The following is a 22,867-nucleotide window of genomic DNA, read 5'->3' on the forward strand; positions in this document are numbered from 1 at the left end:
TGTCTCGGTGGCTTTGAGAGCTTGGGTGTCTGCTTCGCCGAGAAGCACTTGGGTTTCGACGAGAACTCTTTTGCATTTTAGAACGGAGAAACAAGTTTCCTTTTTGACATAGCCAGCATTTCTCTGCAATGCTCATCGCCATTGTTCAAAGCCGCGCCGTCAGGGTAGGCCACTCATTCACGTCATAGGGAAGACCTGCAGACTCGACCGCTTCGTAGCGCCTCTGGGTAGTGAGTAGGACTGCATCCTCAGGTCCTCTCGAGGGGCGCCCGCAACCCGCAACCTCACCTCTGACAGATAATGTGGCTTGTCAGAAAAATTAGGAGAATTTCCTTATTTGTACGCACAGTTTAATTCTCAAATTGTACACTAAAACATCAGCACATTCAGAATAACTCTAGGAGCTACCATTTCAATAAAATTTCAACTAACATATTTTGTGGTATCAGCTTAATATAAAACAACATTAATCAACAAAAGTATAAATTGTTTCTATTACCCTACATCACATCACATACACTATTACACAAAAATCTTTGGTTAAAAGTATTATAACTGGACCCTTTACAATACAGACGAAAATAATAATTGAACATAAAGAGCATTCTAATGAAAGACAAGTCTGAAACACATATGAGTCACCTCGTACGTAATACTATATACACTTTACATTTAAAATCGTGGTTGAACAGAGGAACTCTTGTCAAGCTCTTCCCATGACATCTGAACAGCATTAACAAGGGACTAAATACAAACAATGTTGGCACAAAACTATGCGGCAGCACATGAAACCAATTTAAAGCAGTTCGGTAAACTTGTTGCAGTTTGTTCGTTTTTCTAGAAAGAAAAAAAAAAAAAAAAAAAAAAAAAAAAAAAAAAAACAAACTACAGAACAAATTCTATCTTTAACAGAAGACATCACAAAATCGGAAGACTAAAAATCTATTATGACAGAAGCTATAAAAAACCATTTAAGTTTTAAAAGGCTCAGAACATTCAACAGTTGACCTGCTCAACAGTCAAGCATTTAGCAGTCCATAATAAATAATTATTAGAATACCTGCTTAGAGTGATTAGGTAGCACTTTAAAATTATTTTGTTTGATTGAAAGAAGAGATTTATCTGCTCCTTATCCAAGAAAAAAAATCTCTAAAATACAAATTCCAATTTAATAAAGGCCGCCACATAAACGATTCAATATGGTTACATGCCTACCTCCTAACAGTTGTAATGGTAATGTCATTTATATACATTTTTGTGTTGCAGAGCATGTACTAAAAACACATGCAAAAAAAAAAGGTTTGAGCATAACTGAGCAAAGAAATGACATGACACATCAACACATGACACAAATTAATGCCACAACACCTACTCAAAAGATCATTCAAAAAGTGACAGTTCATTGAAGAGGTCTATAACTTAAAAACGTAAGATAAGCGGAAAAAAAGAGATGGAATAAAACTTGGGGAATATGATACAATTTTGATCCTGATTTCAGTAACTACATGACAACTCATTGTAATTTCACTCAAACAACACGTTGTTGTTTTTCAAAGAACTAAACATCTGAATAATTGCTGAAAAGTAAGGATTCCGTCTGTCAAGCAAAATAATAACCGACTAAAAATACAGATTCCTGAGATTCTACACACTGCAGAATAGAGACAGTAGAATGCCATGAATGTGGGATGCAAAAATCAAGGCACGCAATAGATTAGGTGGGGCCGATGGTATATCTGAGTATCTCTTCCCTCCTTGTCATTGGCACATTTCCACTAAGAGCTAAGGAACAATCCTAATCTAGCTAGGCACATTTCTTTCCGGAGCCTCACAATTTCCCAGTAAACATCATGAACTGTAAAAAGACACAAGAAAAGGGCTGTATTAGGACCAGCAATTACAGGGAACTGTACATATGAGAAGCACTGTACTTAACTTACCTGAGCTTTTGACAAGGCCTCGTTCAATGTACCGCAAATAATTCAAAAAGTCGATCACAGCAGTTATCTGTGGAACAGAACAAAGTTATAAAATTGCTTTCATGCCGTCACAAAAATACGAAAAATTATGCTTTTTACAAGGATAACATAGGATAACGTTCACAAAAACTATACTTACTCTATTTCTGCATATTTGTGAAATGCTATACCATGTGTCTTGATCCCCAAGTTTCATACGGTAATGGCACGGACGAGGAACTTCAAGCAATGCACATTTCCTGTGAAACAAGGAGTGTGAGAAAAAGAAACTTGCGTAGTAAAATAAAAAATAGTAAAACTAAATAATCATACTTACTTAGGGAATGCAGTTTTGCTCCTGTCTCCAATTGCCTCAATGTAAATGTTTCCAGCCTCAACAGCCCTCTCAACTCGTTCAGCAAGCTCTTTATTGTTAAAATCGAGGCAAAGGTTGATGTCTTCAAAATACACACGGGCCACAAAAGGATTGCTTTTGTCAAGGGTCGGGTTCTGCCTCCAGGCCAGGAAATCTCTATGAACGTTTGGGTCCACCTACGGAAAGAAACCATGATTTGCATCTTATTTCGATGAGCGTTGCCCTCAGGCAGAAGCCAGAACCAGAGAGCTCGGCCTGTCGACTCACCTCCACGCCGTCCTTGGCCTCCACCTGGTCGTGGGCCGCTTGGGCCGGTGGCTGCACGCAGCCTGCCGAGGCCCCGGGGGCGCTCTGCGAGTGGCTCTGCGAGTGACTCTCCTTGACGGGCGAGTCGGGAGGGGAGTTCTCGCGGCCGTACTTGAGGTTGAAGTGCGAAGGTGACCGCCGGTGCTTCCGGAAGAGGCCGCCGCCGCCGCCGCTGTCGTCGCAGGACTTGGTCTTGTCGATCTGCGGGTGCAAGTGCGGGTTGGGCCGCGCCGGCGTGGACGTGAGCACCAGGGTCTTGAGGGCGGCCACCTCGGCCGTCAGCACCTCCACCTGCATGCGCGCCTCGGCCAGGCTGCGCTCCGCGCTCGCCTTCCCCGTGTTGGCGTCGCGCACCATGTTGTGGGCCTCCTGCAAGACAAGCAAGGCGTCAGCGCGTCGGCATGCGTCAGGGCTAGCCAGGGCCGGGGAGAGGAGGGCAGCCTACGGTGCCAAGTACTCCGAAAAACATTGAAAGAACCAACATTATTTGATGTTAAGAAATCTAGTTAAATCGCTATAAACACGCCAAAACAAAATTTCAACTTGAAATTAGAGGGCGAGGCGCGCGTGCGCGTGCCTGCACTGCCAACGGTGCGCGGCAACAGCCTAGCCTAGGGGGCGAGGGGCACGAGGGGCACGACACAAGAGCTCTCGGCCCCACGAGTCTCACAAAGCAAAGCAGTGTGTCACGCCGCCGGCTGCAGGGAGCAGTGAGCAGCGGAGTGAAGAGCTTCCTTTCCAACCCGAAACACGAGCCTGTTGCGGGCAAAATGTGCCACCTTCGACTTTGACGCCCACTTCATTGGTGACACTCGCGCGCGAGTTCCAAGCGTTTGTTTGCGACGCTTCAACTTTCCCTGCCTCATCGGAACGACATGATTTTGGGAGTCGGAGCGAGGACGAGTGGCGACCTCTGGGCCCAAATTCCACGAGGGAAGTCCCAGCCGCGCCTCGATGCGTACACTGTGAAACACGCACACTGTGAAACCAAGTGGTGGAGAACTCCACACTTGAAATGCGGAGGTGTGCAATTTTCAGTCTCCACACTTCAAGTGTGGGGTCCTCCACGTGAGCACCATGCCACGAGCTGTGGGGGCTTCGCGAGCTTCCCCACACCGATTTATGGAGACGGCAAACCCCACGCGTCCAAGCGCGGAGAATCACTCCGCACCAGGAAGTGAGGAGTTCTCCACACTCGGTTTGACAGTGTCTTGACATCGCGACGAAACTGGACGAAACGCAACGCGCACAGCGACTGACACCGTGAGGCATTCGCATTCGCGGCGGCTCGTTGGCGCTGCGCGTCGTGTAGCGCGTCACGTTGCGTCGGGTGGCTTCTGTTTGGCAAGCGGCCTGCCGGGCGCTGGGCCGGGCCTACTCACCTGGAACAGGCTGGCGGTGAGCTCCTCCAGCTCGGCCTCCACCTGGTCGCGGATCCTCGACAGGCGCGTCACCTCCTCGTCGCGCAGCTTGAGCTCCTTGTGGGCGCTGCGGAGCTCGTCCTGGAGGCGCGAGAAGGCCTGCTCCTTGGCCTCGGCCACGGTGCGGTTCCAGCCCGCACTCAGCCCGGCCCCGGCCTCGACCTCGGCCTCGGCCTGCAGCGCCTGCAACACGACACGGCACCGTAAGGCACACCGCGCACACCGCCAGCCACAGCGGGAGGTCGGGAGGGCGGCGCGCTCCCGCCCACCCATCCGTGCTCGCCGACACTGCCAGTGGCACGTCACCGCCGCAGTGGCGGCCACACTGTGACACGGCCACAGTGTGGCGGCCACAACGCCGTACCGGTGGCTTTGCTTACCGGGTGCTCGGCGTCCTTGGCCACCTCGGGGAACAGCTCCTTGCGCGGCGTGCCGCTGGGGGTGCCGCTGGGGATGGCCGCGTCGCGCCCCGCCTCCCGGTCCTCGTCATCCTGGGACAGCTGCTTGGGCGTGCCGCCGGGCGTGCTGGAGGGCGTGCTCGCCGGCGTGCTCAGTGGCGACCCGATCGTGAAGGTGGCGCGTCTCGGCGACGCCGTGCTGGACAAGTCACTCGTCACCTGTGCAAGGGGACGCCGTCTTCAGGAGCAGTTCGCGAACCGTGTCACACTGTCTTTCTCACACTCCCTTACTGCACACACATTCGGCGTACCTTGAGCTCCTGGAAGGTGGGCGGGCCGGACGCGGCGGAGGAGGTGGAGCCGAGGCTGGAGCCGAGGCTGGAGCCGAGGCTGGAGCCTAGGCTGGCGGGGCCGTCCCTGGCGGCCGAGAGCGCGGGCTCCTCCGCGTCGCCGAGCAAGCCGGACGCGCCGCCGCCCAGGTTGCCCAGGCTGCCCAGGATGGCGTCGTGGCCCGGGTGGCCCGGGTGGCCCGCGGCCAGCGACAGCGGCTGGTGGAGGAAGCCATGGGCCGGGAAGCCGAAGAGGCGGCCGCTGCTGATGACGGACAGCTGGTCGTGCTCGGCGTGCTCGCGGAGGTGCAGCGGCTCGTGCAGCTCCTCGTCCGAGTTGATGCTGTCGTAGCCCTCCTCGCCGCTCGTGCTGTTGCTGGTGCTCGTGCGCTCGTAGGTCTGCGACGGGTCGCGCACGCGGTGCACGCGCTGCTTCCTGCAAAGTGTCGTTGACTTTAGTCCGCTTTTCAAAGACGCCTGCGTGGTTTCACAACAGTGAAGGGGATGGCTGCAAGTTTGGAGTCGCGAAGACAGGGGACGGCGGACTTACACCACGCCGTCGGCGAGCTGCTCGTGGTCGGCGAGGCCCTCGGCGAGGCGCGCCAGGTGCGGGGGATCCTCTGCCGGCTTGATGACGGGGTCGATGGCTTTCATAGTGCACGCGCGCTGCTGCGGACCGCCGCCACCATCTGCAACACACAAGACGCGCCAATCAGACAACGAGTTGAGGGGAATGGAAGGAGAGGGAGCGTCACAAAGCGGTGTGCAAATGGGGAGGGAAGGAAATAAGGAAATAAAAATACAGACATGAAAATAGAGAGGAAGAGCACGGCCAGCACGGCACGCCGCGCTTTCACGACGACGAAACGCGCCGAAAGAAGAGTCAAGCGAGGCTTCCCATGCCGCGCCGGCCGCGCCACACGGCCCCGCCGAACCGAGCGGAAGGGACGGGCTTTAGGGGCGCGGCGACGCCGAGGCCTGTCTCCCTCGCACCCCTGAGGGACCGGCGGGACCGGGACGGCACGCCCCGCGAGTGCGAGAGAGACGGAGCGACGCGACGGCGCGATCCGGAACCAGCCTGCGCGGTCCCCGGCCCGGCGGTGGTCGCACGCCCGCCACGCCCGCCACGCGCGGCGACGGTAGGCGACGGCAGACAAAAGGGAACAGAATAAGGGGAACCCCCCCGATTCGGTACTCTGCCGACTGATTCCGAGTGTCGCTTTCGTCGCTCGGTCTCTGTCGCACTCATGGGGCGTCCCTACCAGGTGCGAGAGAGACAGCGCGATGGAAAAGGCTCTCGGAATCAGTCCGCTGGGACAGAAGCCCTCGAAGCCCGAGCAGCGCCGCTCTCTGAATGGTGCTGCCAATGATGTGCTGCCGGGAGCGCCGTCGAATAAGGCAAGTAAGCCGGAGGGTAAATGAAAAAAAAAGAAAAATAAAGGGTGGCAAATTTTGGAGACTGTAATCTCCATCCCCCACAGCGAGACCCCCTCACACGTCACGAACACGGTCTCGCCCTCGTGCACGGAAGTTTAGTTTCTCGAAGGAATGCGACGCCGCCAGCACACTGATTCCGAGAGGCGTTTCCATCGCTCTGTCTCTCTCGCACCCATCCGGAGCGCCCCATGAGTGCGAGAGAGACAGAGCGACGAAAACGCCTCTCGGAATCAGTCTACAGTGCAGAGACACACAACGCAACCGCCGCGGGCATGTGAGTTGCGAGGAGCGGAGGGCGGAGTGGCGCACCGCGTCCGCGGCACTGCAAACTTTGCCAAAATGCACGGATGGGGTATGGCGCCGCGAGGCGCCCGGAATGACGCCGTATGACAAAAGTTGAGGCAGACTTCCAACATTCCGATCCTGCGAGACAGACTCCCAACATTCTCATCCTGCGTTGAAAACTCTCGACTGGGCATTTTCCGCGGTTCAGGGTGGGGGCGTTTCTGTATGCGGCTCAGTGGCCGTCGGGGCGGCCATTGTGCCACGCCACTGCAAAGGCGACCGCGGCCCCGCCCCGCCCCGCCCACACTGGTTTGCACGCGGCTCGCGACGAGGCTGCCTAAGTAATTAGGCCATTATCATTTCCCCCCCCCCCCACTCAGCGCGCTGGGAAAGCACGCGCCTTTCTTTGACCGGCAATTAGGGCGTCCGCGACGACGCCGAGCTTCGCGACGACGCGGAGCTTCGCGATGACGACCGAGCTTTGCCGTGACGTCGAGCTTTGCCTGCCATGACGCCTAGCTTCACAATCACGCCGAGCTTCACGATGACGACCCGAGCTTCGCGATCACGCCGAACTTCACGATGACGCCCGAGCTTCGCGTCGACGCCGAGCTTCGCGACGACGCCCGAGCTTCGCGAAGCCGAGCTTCACCAGCTGAGCGAGGCCGCGGTGGAGAACGCGACGGACGCCCACGACGTCATCTTGGCTGGCGTGCCGAGCGTGCCGCGGTCAACGAGTCACCGCGTCACCGCGTCACCGCGGTCAGCGCGGCCAAGCCAGGCCGAGCCTCTGCCGGATGGCGGTGGCGGATATTATTAGAGGGGGCAGTGCAGGCAATGCATGTCGAGCGCCCTGCCGGCCGGCCGCAGAGGTTGACGTGCTGTAGACTGATTCCGAGAGTCGTCTTCGTCGCTCCGTCTCTCTCGCACTCATAGGACGTCCCGTATAGGTGCGAGAGAGACAGAGCGACGAAGACGACTCTCGGAATCAGTCTGCAGGCCGACTGTCGGCGTGGCGCGCGACGTGCACGTCAACCTCCACGGCGGGGCAATTCGAGCTCGTTGCCCGAGTCAGCGTTAACAAAGCCAGGCGAAGCCAGGCGACGCGACACAAACGGCCGGGAAAGCCGACACTTGCACAAAAAGCGGCATAATTCTGCACCGCCGGCGCGAAAAAAAAATCCGAATCTGAATCTAACGACCAGCACGTTTCTTTAAAATACGTTTCCGCTGCCGAGGGCGCAGGTTATCACCTCGCCGGGTCAAGTCGTGGCTGCAAAAATGCTTTTCCGAGGAATTTATCGCTGCATGACGGCGTGCCGGGCGTGCCCCTCCCCAAGGCAAACTCCCAGTTCCCACGCCCCTTAGACGGGCCGGCCGGGCGGTGCACTGACTCCGAGAGTCCTTCTCGTCGCTCTGTCTCTCTCGCACTGACACGGGACGCCCCATGAGTGCGAGAGAGACAGAGCGATGAGGACGACTCTCGGAGTCGGTCTGCAGGGCAGGCCGGGCAGCCCGGACAGGTGCGTGGGAGCGCCTGACGCGCGGGGCGACGCCGTCGGACGCCGTCAAACCAACCAACGAGGACGGGTCCTTGCCCTGCCACAACGGGGTCCTGCCGGGAAGAGCACCGGGTGGTTTCGGTGGGAGTTTAGTGCTCAAGTCGGCAGGCGTTTAGGCTGAGAAGAGTTTGGGGTCGGTGGGAGCTTTGGATGAGCGGGAGATGGATCGGTGGGTGCTGGGCCGGGAGTTCGTCTTCGAGGTCGCGGTGCAAGATTGAAGGAAGGACGGGGTGCCATCTGTCATCATGATGCCGCCTTGAACGGTGCTCATGGAGCGACGCTGCAGCTCTCCCTCGCCGCCTCATACGTCACCTGCATCAGACTGAGCACCGCATCGGCGCTCTGTCTCTCTCGCCCTCTCGGGATGTTGTGTAGGAGTGCACGACACGGCATCAGCCTGGAGCGAGGCGACCCGCGGCAAACCGCAGTCCCACCCCGCGCCAGCCGCAAGGAGAGACGGGGCTTCGGCACGGCGCGGCACGGCGCGGCACGGCACGGCACATTCCTTTCACCGCCCTCACCGCCTGCCTGAGCCCCGAACAGGGGGCAATCTCTAAGCGCCCCACTCAAAGCAAGGCGCCCCGACCCCCAACGACATCACAGTGTAATAACATTGAGGAAAAGCAAAGACGTCCTTCGCGTAAATAAGGAAAAGGGGCCATTCGAGCCACTTCAAAGAATCGATGATACGAAAACCCACCGACCGAAAACTTGCAATCTCTCTTGGCACCTTAATTTTTTCGCGAGACGAGACAAAGTGCTTTCGGCGGACAGCAGCAATCCAGACGCCTTCGAAGCAGGTTCGTCGAAGGATTGTCGTGCGTGGGTCGTGGTGGGCGTTAGCGATAGGCCATCAAATCTTGACACCGTAAATCCAAAGGCAATACTTTTGGTACCTTTTTTGGCGATACAATTAGGTATCGCCAATAAACGGCCTTACGAAAAAGTATTGCCTTCAAAACGGCGATACACAAAAGTATCGCCAAAATTCGGCGATACTTTGGAGTATTGCCACAATTTGGCATTAAACGTTGAACAAATCAAGGGGACAAGTTCCTAGTTCAATGCCGTGGTTTTGGCAATACCAAACAGTATCGCCAAATTTTGGCGATACTTCTGTGTATCGCCGTTCTGAAGGCAGTACTTGTTCGTAAGGCCGTTTATTGGCGATACTCAATGGTATCGCCGAAAAATGTACTCAAGTATCGCCTTTGCATTTGCAGTGGACGCGCTCTCCCATCACGCTCATGAGCAGGATTGAAATTATTGGCGGGAGTGAGTGGGCCTCCTCGAGGGAAGTGCCGCGCCCGGCGCCTCATCAGCAGGGCGCGAGGCAGGGCGGGGCGGCGCTCCATCACATCATTAATCAGCGGTGCGAAGTGGAGGGGCGGGGCGGGGCGGGGCGGGGCCGTTACCCCGCCTCTCATTAGCCGTGCAGCAAGCCGAGGCGGCGGCAACGGGGCTGTCCTGTCCCCAGCTCGGTCGCGACAGCAGCCTGCACGCGCCTCGGGCGAGTCAAGGCATCCCCGCCGCTCTGGAGCTCTGGAGCTCTGGAGCGTGTTGCCGCCCTTCCCTGCCACCCAGAATGAGCGCGCGGAGGGAGCGGCCCGGGAGCCGGAAGGGAAAGGGGGAACGGGAGGGGGAGAGGAAGGGAGAGAGGGAGAGAGAGAGAGAGAGAGAGAGAGAGAGAGAGAGAGAGAGAGAGAGAGAGAGAGAGAGAGAGAGAGAGAGAGAGAGAGAGAGAGAGGCGCATAAAGTACTCCGGTAAATGGGCGCAGTACCTCACGGCGGCAGGCAGACGGGGTCGCGGCGAAGCCGATCGCCCCGCTGCACGCAGAGGGCGAGCTAGGACCCACGGGGGAGCGCGAATAGTGGAGGGGGCAAGGAGGGGGGGGGAATGTGACCAGGCAACACCCATTGGGGTAATCCGGCCGGCTAATCCACTCAGATAAGGGCAGGAGGCAGGCGGGCTGCACGCGCGCAACAACGACTGACCCCGCCTGGCAACCGTGTGGCCGCGTGTGGCGCGGCGCCTGGTTCTGCAGCCAGACGGCAGTGTGGGCGCCGAGCCACGCCGAGCGCCAAAGCGCGGCGCTGTGCCGGCTGTTGCCCTGGCTGCATCGCACTGCAGTCGCTTCGCTGCAGTGATTCCGAGAGTCGTCGCTCTGTCTCTCTCGCACTCATGGGGCGTCCCGTGTAAGTGCGAGAGAGGCAGAGCGACGAAGCCGCAGCGCAGACGGCGGGGCCGCGGTGCCTGGCGCGGACGACCGTCGCCTTGCAGGCCAAAGTCAAGGCCGGCAGGGCCGACCGATAGCAGGGGGCACCTCCGGCCCGGCCCGGCTCAGCCGGACGCGTCGGGGAGGCAACGCGCGAAGGCGCGAGGCGCTCTCGCCCTGCCGCACCAGCATCGCGGGGAGCGGGGCGGGGCGGGGCGCCCGGAGGGACGACTCTGGAACCGTCCCGCCAAGCCGCGCTGCCTCGCAGTGTGGTCTACCCTGTCGTTGGCAGGCGCCTCCGCGGCCCGGACTCGCCCGGACGAGACACGCCACTGTCGAACCAAGAGACAGAGCGAACCGCAGCGCCTCAACTGAAGAGGCCTGCTCCGAGCAGACGGGTCCTATTCTCCAGCCGAATCGAAGCCACCCGAGCCGCTCCAGTCCGACCCAACCGCAACGTTTAGTCGAGGGGCTTAATCATTAAACCGTCTCCCTGGCTCTCCTGCACCGCCTGCTCCGCACGGGGAGCCCCACGGGTGCGAGAGAGACAGAGCGTTCGCAGTGCAACGATAACGCGCTGCGGTGCGGCGCTCGTGCCGCTGCATGTTTCACGAGACAGAGACACGGGCAGAGAAGCACGGCGAGCGGAAATGTGGGTCGGGACACGCCGTCTCTCTCTACGCTGTCCAGCACACTGATTCCGAGAGTCAGTTGCATCGCTCAGTCTCTCTCGCACCTATATGGGCCACCCCGTGAGTGCGAGAGAGACAGAGCGACGAAAACGACTCTCGGAATCAGTCTGCAGAGAGAGAGAGAAACGCCGAGGGCATGTCAAAGCCTTCCGAGAAGGACTGAGGGAAAAGCGTCGCACAGCTGGTTTTCAAAACAAAGCGGTTGTCGGCGTATTTACCTGTGCTCCCTCAACAAACGACGCTAGTCCAGCCAGGATCTGCAATCAAAACAGAGCGAGGGAAAATTAGAATCAGCTGGTCTCCTTTTTCCCTCTCTTTTCACACAGCGACAGCAGCACTCCGCTTCGAAGCGCGCGTCGACGTGCTCGGCGCCACCCGGCCCCGTCGCTGCGCGCTGCGCCGCCAGACGCTCCGTCTCTCTCGCACCCCCACGGGCCGCGGGCCGCTCCGAGGGTGCGAGAGAGACGGAGCGACGACAGTGGCGTCAGCAGCCGTCGGCACGCTCATGGAGAATAGATACTTTCTGCGGGGCGCTGTCTCGCCCGTCCTTGTCATGCGGAGCACAGTGGGCCAGAAAGACCGCTGGAGGCAGAAAAAATTCGAGACGCGTTTTGAGATCTAGAGCAGCTAAACAGGACTCGAACCGAACGTGTGACCCCACCCATGGATTCCTCTCCGAACGAGGAATCCATTATTGGTGGGGTCACACGATCGGTTCGAGGCCTGTTTGGCGACGCTGGAGCTCAAAACGCGTCTAGAATTCCGGTCTTCTGGCGCACTGTGCGGGGCGGTGCGGAGGCACGGAGCGCCTGCGAGGTAGGCAGCGCGCGGCGCGGCAAGACTCCTGCGTCGAGGGGTTGCCTACCCCGCACTCCGCGGGCGCTCCCACCCCGGCCGAGCCGCGACGCCGCGACGCCGCGACCCGAGAGAGCTCAGCTCTCAGAGCTGCCGCCGCCACCCCGACGACCCGACACTCCGACGACGCTTTGCGGCGGAGTCTGGTCAGCGAATCCTTCGGCAGGGCCGGAGAAACACCAGAGAATCCTCCAGTGTGCACACCCAAAGCCTTGCGCAGTGTTCTGACCACTTCGACCCCTCGTCCTCGCGCAGCGCGATAATCTCGATACTTCTCTTAGGAAGGGTCGCTAGTATGTAACGCGGCAACTTTTTAGTTTTTCAAACGAAGAGATAGTTCTTAAATGGAGAAGTACATTTTCCTTTGTAAGGTTACGTATGCTCAAAATTCTTTGTCATGACAAGCTTTCTTTCTTTGTAAGGTCTTTAAAATAGTTCGTAAGGTTTTGAGAGTGGAATCTCCGCAGCGGCGATAAGCATCACGCATGAATCGGCCCTCCATCAGCGCGCCTAGAAAGGGGCGAACTCGTTAGGGACGGCGCTCCCTGCAGCCCCATTTCAAAGGCGGCTTCGTCTCCCCGTCTCTCTCGCACCGCTACGAGCCGCCACACGGGTGCGAGAGAGACAGCGCTGGTATCAGTATCGGTGCGAGTCTGCTGCCGCTAACGACGGGCCACACTCCGCTGGAGAGCTTACCTCTCTCCCTCTCACACACTCGTGCGGCGCCCCGTATGGGTGCGAGGTACGCAGCCCGATACACGCTCCCTTTACGAGTGCTGCAGCTCGCTTGCCAGCAGCCTCTCCTTTCCCTTCGCTCGGTAAGTAATCCTCTTGGCAACCTCATCACGCAACGCCCAAATTCATTAGCCAAATAATCAGGCGCCGCGCTGCAGCGCCCCGAGCAGCGAGAGCGCTCCAGCTGCCCCTCGGAAAAAGCTAATTCGAATAAAGCGGCCAGCCCGCCGGCCGGCTCGCGAGCACTCTAAACAGTGCAGGCAGGCGGGCGGCGGGCGGGCAGGCAGCCAGTGAGCCCGGCTTTAGTTTCCGCCATGCACTCGCGATTGAAAGGCAGCCAATTAGCCCAATTACTCGCACTTGTGCAGTGGGCTGGCGGGGCTGGCGGGGCTGGCGGGCCGCGCCGGCATCGCATTACCGACTTACGGTCCGCCGCCTGACGCAACGCCGGTCACCCTGTCAGTCTGTCCGTCCGTCCGTCACAAGGAGTGAGGAGCCCCATTACCTGACATAACCCCGCAACAAGTAATTGAACCGCTCCGCATGCGCTGCGGGCTGGTCGCTCTGTCCCTCTCGCAAGGGACACCTCATGAGTGCGAGAGAGAGAGAGAGAGAGAGAGAGAGAGAATCTGCGCCGTCGGGCCCTTTGTCCGCGAGCGGGGCGAGCGGGGCGACGGAGAGGCTTTGACCGGCAAGCCACCTCACTTAGGCCTCCGCAAAGTGGCGGAGGGACACCCCGCGCTGATGGGCTGCCGAGTGGGCATCGGATTGCGACAGGCAGCCAGGTGCGCGGGGCAATGCACAGTGGGCCCAGAGACGGCGGAGGCGGCCAAAATCCCGAACGCGTGTTGACTTTAGGCATCCACTGCGTCTGATTCGAGGCGGTATTTCGTCCTCCCTCAACGGGCAATTGGAATTTGGACCTTCCTTTAGCATGCCTTTCTTACGGAGTGCGATTATCTGCCTTAGTTTGGGAGCAGTATTGCCGCAAAGTTGTTCAAAACGGTCACAAATGTCTGAAAAATCGTGTTTTGATCAACTTTGACACAATACTGCTCCCAAACTAAGGCCGATAATCGCACTCCGTAACGAAGGCATGCTAATGGAAGGTCCAAAGACCAATTGCCCGCTGATGGAGGACGAAATACCGCCTCGGATCAGACGCAGTGGCTGCTTAAAGTCGGCCCAAAACACGATTTTTCAAAGACATTTGTGACTGTTTTGATCAACTTTGCGCCAATACTGCTCCCAAACTAAGGCGAGATAATCACACTCCGTAAAAAAGGCATGCTAAAGGAGGGATCGCGTGGGGTCGCGAAATTTTTCCTGGGGGTCGCGGAAATTTTTGGCTATAAATTTAGGGTCGCGAACCGAAAAAGGTTGGGAACCGCTGATCTATTGGTGGGGTCACAGTACTGTTTGAGTCCTGTTCGCGACTCTGGGGCTCAAACGTCCGGGATTCCGGCCCACTGTGCAGTGTGGCATTCTCCCCGGACGACGGGCAGTGCATCGCAGTGCTCGCGGGAAGGGCTGGAGCCGTCGTCGCTACTCACTCCGACCCACTCCGCGAGCGCGCAGCGAGTATGAGTGAGAGAGAGGGAGATTCTCTACCTCCGTGCCTCCACAGCGTCGACTCAATCATCAATACTGTACGACGTGCATCGTCACTGCAGCAGCCCCGCTGCATTCCGATGGCGCTTGGGCGTGGCGGGGCGTGGCGGGGCGTGGCGGGGCGTGGCGGGGCGTGGCGTGGCTGGGCGTGGCTGGGCGTGGCGGGGCGTGGCGTGGCTGGGCGTGGCGGGGCGTGGCGGGGCGTGGCGGGGCGTGGCGGGGCGTGGCGGGGCGTGGCGTGGCTGGGCGTGGCGGGGCGTGGTGGGGCGTGGCTGGGCGTGGCTGGGCGTGGCGGGGCGTGGCGGGGCGTGGCGGGGCGTGGCGTGGCGGTCCTCGCGGCAAGCCAACCTATCTGCGGTATGGATCTCTCTCTCCGCGGGTCGGTAAGCTGCCCCCCCCCCCCCCCCACACACACACACCTACTACGCCAGCATTTTATTGGCCTCCGTGCGGCTTTCCAGTAATCAGATACGACATCATGAAGCATGAAGGCTTCGAGCGTGGCGCGGCGCCGAAAGCAGGCGGCGGTGGCGGCCAAAGGCGGGGCTCATAGAGGCTGCGTGCGGGGCGCGGCCAAAGGCGGAGAAAGTGCCGCCCCGCCCCGCCCCGCCCCGCCCAGCCCCGCCCCGCCCCGCCCCGCCCCGCCCCGCCCCGCCCCGCCACTGCCGACAAGATTGAATGCCGGTCATTTTGCCTCCGGCGCACTCATTGCCGAGAGCACCGCGAGCACACGGAAAGAGAGAGAGATACAGAGAGAGAGAGAGAGGGAGAGAGAGAGGGAGAGAGAGAGGGAGAGAGAGAGGGAGAGAGAGATGGGGGGGAGAGAGAGGGGGGAGAGAGAGAGTGTGAGAGAGAGAGAGAGTGAGAGAGAGAGAGGGGGAGAGAGAGAGAATGAGAGAGAGAGAGAGAGGGAGAGAGAGAGAGGGAGAGAGAGGGAAAGAGAGAAGCTACCGGCGCGGTGTTGGGTGTTGACGCATGGCGGCGGCGCGGCGGCCAATGATCCTGAGAGTCTGTCTCTCTCACACCCCCACGCCCAAATGAGTGCGAGAGAGGCAGAGTCCGCTGCACCGGGAGCGACAGCGCCACGTAGTGTAGTGGCGGGTCTCTTCGTATACGTGCGCCTGCTTCGGATGCGGAGAGTCAGCGTCATTTTCGCCGCGCTGTCTCTCTCTCACACACTCGCGGACTGAGGCGTGGGGGTGCGAGAGAGACAGCAACGAAAACGATCTCGGAATCCGCGCGCTTCGCCGCTTTCCGAAATACGCGAGGCGGCGTGCGTGCCGCGCGCCGCGGTGCCGCGGGGGAAAGCGGCTCGGCAAAAAACATAAACAAAAACAAAAACACGAGGCGCGACGCGCGCAAAGCCAAGCCAAGAGGAGCGGCACGAGGAGGAAGGGACGCGCGTCTTGGCGAAAAGTGATTCCCGCTGGCGTGCGTCGCATCGCGTTCTGCTCGGAATGAAAACCTTATGCAAGCCGCCGCGGACGGGGCGGGGCGGGGCGGGGCGGGGCCGCAGGGAGGAGAAAGGGGTGAGGGGAGGGGAGGGGAGGGGGCAGGACCGGCCCAAATCCCAGCAGTCACCGGCGAAGTGACGCAACCACACGCGCGGTGCCGCGGTGGTGCCCCAGTGTACCCGCCCTCCTCGGGCACAGCGTCACGCGCACGTCACGCGCCAGGCTCGCGACGCACGCGTGTGTTGACCCGTGACGCAAACGGGCGGCGGCATTCCGACGCGTCGCTCTGTCTCTCTCGCACTCGCGGGGCGGCCCGTAGGGGTGCGACAGCGACAGAGCATGCTGTTCGGAGGACAACATGAGGTTCGCTCCGATCGTTGCGTTCGTCGCTCCGTCTCTCTCGCACCCGAGAGGCACCGGCTCGCTGCTAAAACAATCAATCATAGAGGCCTTTCGGGTCTTTTCCTCGACGTTCGAACGGCCCATGGCCGCCTATGCCGCAGGGAGTGCAGCTCCTATTACCCGAAGGACGTGAAGGGCGGCATGGCCAAGGCTGGCCGGTAGAGAGGGATGTAACTCACTCAATTGTAGCGCTGCTGCTCCTGCCGTCCCTCTCCAACACACAGCATGAGCGAGTGTGGGGGAAACGGCGCCGGACTGGCTGCGACCGGCGCGCCGGGCCTGCAGACTCATTCCGAGAGTCGCTTGCGTCGCTCTGCCTCTCTCGCGCCCAGGGGGCGTCGCGAGGGCGTGCGAGAGAGACAGACAGAGCGACGGCCGCAGTCGGGATGGGACATGGAACCCACGGCACGCCGCGGCACGCCGCGGCACGCACGCTACCAGTGCGCTTTCCCACGCTCCAAACCGCATTATGTGAGAAGCGCTGCTGTCTCATAAGAAGCCAATGACTTACATAAAACTAAGGACCGGAACCGGCGGCACACCCCGCCCACGCACTCGCACACAGACAGACAGACAGACAGACAGACAGACAGACGACAGACAGGCAGGCAGACAGGCAGACAGACAGACAGACAGACAGACAGACAGGCAGACAGACAGACAGACAGACAGACAGACAGACAGACAGACAGACAGACAGGCAGGCAGGCAGGCAGGCGGCCAGGCAGAGGCCAGGCGGCAAACGTAATTTTTCTCCAATTCGCTCGAGGAAATGAAATGCAGTCGGCCGCCCCAACCCCCAACCCCAACCCCCAACCCCAACTCAACCCATTTCCACCGGCCGGGCGGCGAGGCAGCGCGACGCGCCTCCGGAAGCGGATTATTTGCCTTTTGACCCCTTTCTGTCTCCTCTGCTCTGCTGCCCTCGCACACGCTTGCCTCCCCAAACACCCCGCCCCGCCCCGCCCCGCATCACACCGCTTGCTCTTGCCGAGCGAAAACTCCTTTGGGCGTCGCCGAGCAAACGTCTCCTGCACTTCTTACTGCAGACCGATTCCGAGAGTCGTCGATGACGTCGCTCTGTCTCTCTCGCACTCGTGGGGCGTCCCGTATACAGGCGTATACAGGTGCGAGAGAGGCAGGGCGACGTAAACGACTCTCGGGTGTCTAATGAGAAAGACACGGGGAGTCCCTCTGATCTTTCAAGACGCCGCACCAGAAACAACGCACAAAGACAATGCGACGCGCTAAGTCCCTTCAAGGGGTCCACAGAGGGATCCACTGTGTGACTCCAAGAGCGCAGATGTTCACAGACTGCTTGTCGGGGAGGGTGACACATCAGATGACCCCCGTGGCGTGTATCGAATCTCCCCCCCCCCCTCTCCCTCTCACGAACACACAGTGCGGCAGCTGCAAAGTTATTGAGTTTGAGCGCCCAAAGCGGCTCGAAGCAAGTGTGTACTTTCGCGAACAGTGAGTCCATGCCGGCGCCGGGACCCCACCCTTAAAGAGGGAGCAACACGGGCGGGCCTCTAGGCAAGCCCGGCACCAAACGGATACACCGCAAGCCACTCAAGCGAGACACCCCAGACACCCCGACCGCGAATAGTACACTTCGGCTGCCTGGTCCATGGCAGCATGGCAGCAGGAAGGAAGTAGGGAGGGAGGTAAACTGTTTGCGGTGCGGTTCCAACTCGCCCGGCTTGCAAACTGAACCATCCCCGGCGGGAGGACTCTGTGGAGCCCTCCCCCACACCGCGAAAAAGACGATGTCGATATTGGACCTTGTTTCAACAGGCAGCGAAGAAGATGGAAAACGAATGTTGACGTGGGATCTGACACCGCCAAACCAAGTGGGCAGAACTCCTCACTTCTTGGCGCAAATTGTACGCGTGGAGTTTCCGGTCTCCCTATTTCAAGCGTGGAGAACGAAGCTCACAGAGCCCACGGTAAAAACGGAACCAGGTTTTCCCAGGAAGCCCATGGTGAAGGTAGGCCAGGATGAGGACTGCGTCGACGGCGACCTGCGCGACTGGCGGCTTGGCGGCCGGGAAGCCGACGTCGCCGCTTCCTCTCCATTTCCGCCTTCCTTGCGTCACCGCCCCGCCTCGCCAGCCTCGCCGCATCGGAAACATCACCGCGAAAACGAAAACGATAAAACCAAACTGACGGCCGCAGGATGTCAGCAGCCAGAGGATTTCTCTCCCCTCCGCATTTTCCCTTCATCCTGGAGGCGACGGGGACGCATGGATTCAGCGGCACAGCCAGCGCGTTGGCCCCAGCTCGCTCCAGGCTCGGGTTCCCACCGAGACAGGCTGCCTCCGCCAGGCGCCGCCAAGCCATTGTACTCCACTTCCCAGGACCAGCAGGGACAGCAGGGACAGCAGGGCCAGCAGGAACAGCAGGCGGCCCCACTGACCACCACGGCGACGACGCTGGACGGCCCAGGACGGCCAGTGGATGCGGGCGTGGCGGGGCGGGGCGGAGTGAGGCGGGGTGGGGCGGTTCGTTTGCCCCAAACCAGGGTCGAGCCCCTACACCGCAAGGCCCTCCCAAAGCAGGCGCTTCTCCTGCGTGACGACGGACCTCGAGCGGAGCGGCGCGGTTTCGTTTCGTCTCCACTAACCATTTCATTTCTCCATTTGCATTCCTCGTCCGTCCCGCGGTCGGAATGCCCGCCACACCGCAAAATGAGCCGAAAAACGAAAATGAAAACAAAAGAACAACAACACGCCGACACAAGCGCGCCGGCGGAGTGTGCAAAACTGTATTCTCTTTCAATCTCAATCAAAAGGCGGTACGTTTTGCACCACCTTTTTCGTACGGTTTGTGGGGCACGTACTTGGCGAGCTCCAGATTTTACCGCCTTTGCAACGCCAGACCGCCTTAGTGTTCGAACCCGCGGCACCAGCGTTGGACCACTTTTCCAGTGTCCAGTGCCTCGCCGTCTCGCCGCAGAAGGATGAGAGCAGAGAGCAGCGGGCGCCACCTTTCCAGGCGAGCCGCGGCGCTTTCGGATTAATTAATTAATTGCCAATTAAGGCTGTCTTATCACGCGCACAATTGCCCGTCGACCGCCGAGGCAGAGAGAGAGAGAGAGAGAGAGAGAGAGAGAGAGAGAGAGAGAGAGAGAGAGAGGGGGAGGGAGGGAGGAGAGAGCCAATTTCTAAATGGCACACAGCAGACAGCAGCCCAGCCGGGCGGGCGGTAGAGACCCAGCACTGTACGGCGCCTCCTCGCCTCCACCATGACAGCAGCGGCTGCAGCGATTTCTCATCCCGTCCATCCCCGCTCTTTACTTCTTTATTTCGGCCTTTATACGCCGCCCTGACACTGGAAGTCAGCTTCCTGCTAGACTCGGACAAGAACGAGCACGGCGAGCGAACTGGCGCACCACCCCGCCCCGAAGCGTGTAGAGCGCGGAGCAAATACTCCCATCCGCCCGTAGCAAACTGCAGCAAACACCAAGGGAACAAACGCGTTCAACATTTGATGTGGAGACCAAACTCTGCGCCCAGCAGTCTCTGCGAGTCCTGTTATGAATTTCAGCGCTCTGCCAGCAGGCGGCTGACTCTGAAGTCGCTCTGTCTTTCTCCTGCACTCGTGGAGCGTTCCGAAAGGAGTGCGAGAGAGACAGAGAGCTCTGCTTGCAGACGCAGAGCGCAGCCAAGAGAGTCGCGAGGCATTACAGGAAATGCAGTGCGCTCCGAGGTCAATGCCGCGCGGCCTACGTCGCTCTGTCTCTCTCGCACCCCTAGGGCACGCTCCACGAAAGCGACAGACAGAGCGACGACGAGTCAGCCAGCGTTACGACCGTCTTCACCGCGGCGGGGAAGGACGCACGCTAAAGCAGCACCAGACATAAAACTTATGGCGAAATCAGGGACGTTCGGAAGTGGATGAGTATACTCCCAGCTGTATTTTTAACACGCGTTCGAAGAGAATCCCTCTCCCCCAGCATCGGGACTGATCCGCATCCGGTAGAGCCAGTGCGTGAGTGCACGATGGCGACCCGAGTCCCGCTATCCTTCTCGCACTTCTGGAGGTCCTTTGCGACCGCCGCTTCGCATTGTGCTCCTGTCTCTGTCTGTCTGTCTGTCTGTCTGTCTGTCCGTCTCTATCCCACGGGCGGTCACAATCAAACGCCAAAGCAGCGAGAGAAAAGGAAGGAACCTCCAACGGAAGAGCGCGGCGTTTCCGCCTGGCAGGGCCGGTAGCGACATCAATGGAACGCAGTGGACTGGCGTTATGAAAAATCCCGACCCCGCTCCCTCTGCCCTCTTTCCGCTGCAATAAACAAACGACCGCAAACGACGCGCCGCCGTCGCCTCTCTCCCTCCGCGCGAAAAAGGACGTTGCCGCGGCAAATATGGAACAAATTGGCATTCCGCGGCGCGCGGGGCGCGGGGCCACCAGCAGTCTCATTCCGAGAGTCGCTTTCGTCGCCCTGTCTCTCTCGCACTCATGCACTGTGGCAAAAAGGTACGGAAAATCCTGTTAATTTTTTTGCCAGGATTCTCCGTAGCCCTCTTATCAATATTCTCCGTAGGCTCTTACAGTATTCTCCGTAGGGCGCTCAGATTCTCGTAAATCCGCACAGTCTTCTCCGTAGGACCTCGAAGACTGTATAGTCCTACGGAGATCACGTGCGGTCCTACGGAGAATACTGTGCGTCCTACAGAAATACTGTAAGAGCCTACGGAGAATATTGATAAGGGGCCTACGGAGAATTACCACAAGCTGTTTACAGAATTTTCCGTAGCTTTTTGCCACAGTGTGGGGCGTCCCGTCTAGGTGCGAGGCAGAGACAGAGCGACGAATGCGACGCTCGGAGTCAGACGGATCCCATCGGGGACCAACAGAAACCTAGCAATCAACCCGTCGAAATGAGCCCCGGTTGCACACAGCGCGCAGCCAAACACCGACTCTCTCGCTGCCCTGCGGAGCGCCCCGTGGGTGCGAGAGAGACGGACCGACGAGAGCGCGCTGTTTGAACACGAGCCGAAGCCGACAGAGGCGCGACCCGCCGGGCCGGGAGGAGCGGAGACCAGGGCAGGGACACCCACCGACATCCCATTCAACGCCGCGGTGTGCGGAGCGTCGCGTCGAGGCAAACTCGCGGAAGTAACGCGGCTCTGCTTTGGGGGCAACCAACCGAGCAACAGGGTTGGAGAGAGAGAGAGAGAGAGAGAGAGAGAGAGAGAGAGAGAGAGAGAGAGAGAGAGAGAGAGAGAGAGAGAGAGAGAGCTCTGCCTTAGTGCGACTTGGCTACCAACTAAAGTGGCGGCTCGGCAACTTGGCGAAACTCGGCATAAATGGGACGCTGAGTTGCTGAGCACTGACTGCGATCGGAGATTTCCACCACCCGCCGAGCCGTTCCCAAGGGCCACTATCGGCGCTCTGTCTCTCTCGCGCCCCGACGAGACGCCCGGACGGAACGCCCCAAGAGAGGCGAAAGGGACAGAGACAGAGAGAGCGGCTGTTCGGAACCAGTCCGCGACCGTGGATGTGTGTATACAGCCGCGCGGTGCTGTGCAGTACGCGCGGATCCAGAGGGGGACAAAAAGGACACTTTGCTTGCCCTCCCTTTCGCTCTCCACGCACGCACGGAACCAGAGGGGGGGAGGGGGACGGCAAAACGACCATGCCCTTTTAACCTATAGATAGCCGCCCGAAATGTAGGCAAAAAACAACACTTATGGCCCCTGTAAGAGGTGTTACTTTGCCTCCCCCTGCTCTCTTAGGGACTCAGGTCCGCCTCTCTGTCTGCCCCCCTCAGACCGCCCCTGGACCCGCCACTGGCCTGCAGCCAGGCCAGGAGCCGCAGCAGCCAGGTGGCGGCGCCTGGTACGGGCCGCACCGTACAGCGCCGCGCGTCACACGGAGCATCCAGCCAGGCAGGCAGGCAGGCAGGCAGGCAGGCAGGCAGGCAGGGAGGCAGGGGGCGGGCACAGGAGGCACAGGAGGCGGGCAGGCGGCGGCAGGCAGGCAGGCAGGCAGGGGAGGCGGGCAGGCGGGCGGCAGGAGGCGGAACCCGGGTTGTTCGGGCCCAATCGGGGTTCCCCGCATTTAACCAAAGGCGGGGGCAGCGTCAAGGACGCGAAGGCCGCGGCGGCGGGGGGCGGGGCACCGGGGGCGCCAGGACTTTCGTCGCCCCCCATTCCGCAGAAATGAAATGAAAAGAAAAACCCCCTTCACTCAACTCTCTTTTCCCCCCCCCCCTCTCTTTTTCCCCCCTCCTCTCTCTCTCTCTCCCCTTCCCCCCCCCCACCCACACCGCCCGCGCTCTGCATCGACTGCTAACAGGAAACACGGCTCACCGCGCATGGAGGCAGAGCCGCGGCAAGGCCGGGGAAGGCCTCACCTCTGACCCGCCAGCAAACAGTGGATTTGCCAGAAGACCGGAAGGCGGCCAAAATTCGAAACGCGTTTGGAGTCGCTAAACAGGACTCGAATCGAACGTGTGACCCCACCAATGGATTCCTCGTTCGGAGACGAATCCATTGATGGGGTCACACGATCGGTTCGAGTGACTTCTAGCCCACTGTGCAGCGCCCCAGTGCCGCTGCTACTCGACTTACTCGACGAGCGCGACGAGGCGCCGGAACGCTAGATGGCATGACACGCCGTGACACGCTGGAGAGCGCACATCCGCGCTGAAATGCGCCGCCGCGAGGCTGCTCAGCGAATCCAGCGAGCAGATTTCCAACGTGCCCGCTACTGTCAAACCAAGGGCAAGAGTGGGGAACTGCACACTATTCCTGGAGCGCAGTGATTCCCCACACTTATGACGTGTGGAGTTAGCAGTCTCCACACCTCAAGGGTCGAGT

At 59.4% G+C, this 22,867-nt stretch overlaps 1 protein-coding gene across 1 annotated transcript in view; it reads right to left on the reverse strand.

Moving 5' to 3' along the window:
• Window positions 1-328: 328 nt before the first annotated feature.
• LOC117650974 (guanine nucleotide exchange factor for Rab-3A-like) overlaps window positions 329-22,867 on the reverse strand; it is a 53,543-nt gene continuing 31,004 nt past the window's right edge. The window contains exons 3-13 of the mRNA XM_034394649.1: window positions 11,199-11,237; window positions 5,339-5,477; window positions 5,003-5,224; window positions 4,771-4,876; window positions 4,442-4,678; window positions 4,023-4,244; window positions 2,602-3,009; window positions 2,296-2,510; window positions 2,119-2,218; window positions 1,941-2,007; window positions 329-1,855 (exon numbers count right to left, since the gene is read on the reverse strand). Of these exons, the coding sequence (XP_034250540.1) occupies window positions 1,776-1,855; window positions 1,941-2,007; window positions 2,119-2,218; window positions 2,296-2,510; window positions 2,602-3,009; window positions 4,023-4,244; window positions 4,442-4,678; window positions 4,771-4,876; window positions 5,003-5,224; window positions 5,339-5,442 (1,761 nt within the window). The 5' untranslated portion in view covers window positions 5,443-5,477; window positions 11,199-11,237 and the 3' untranslated portion in view covers window positions 329-1,775. The remainder of the gene's footprint in view (window positions 1,856-1,940; window positions 2,008-2,118; window positions 2,219-2,295; window positions 2,511-2,601; window positions 3,010-4,022; window positions 4,245-4,441; window positions 4,679-4,770; window positions 4,877-5,002; window positions 5,225-5,338; window positions 5,478-11,198; window positions 11,238-22,867) is intronic.

The sequence above is a fragment of the Thrips palmi genome, unplaced genomic scaffold (genome assembly GCF_012932325.1).
Source record: "Thrips palmi isolate BJ-2018 unplaced genomic scaffold, TpBJ-2018v1 HiC_scaffold_5, whole genome shotgun sequence".
NCBI classification, from domain to species: domain Eukaryota; kingdom Metazoa; phylum Arthropoda; class Insecta; order Thysanoptera; family Thripidae; genus Thrips; species Thrips palmi.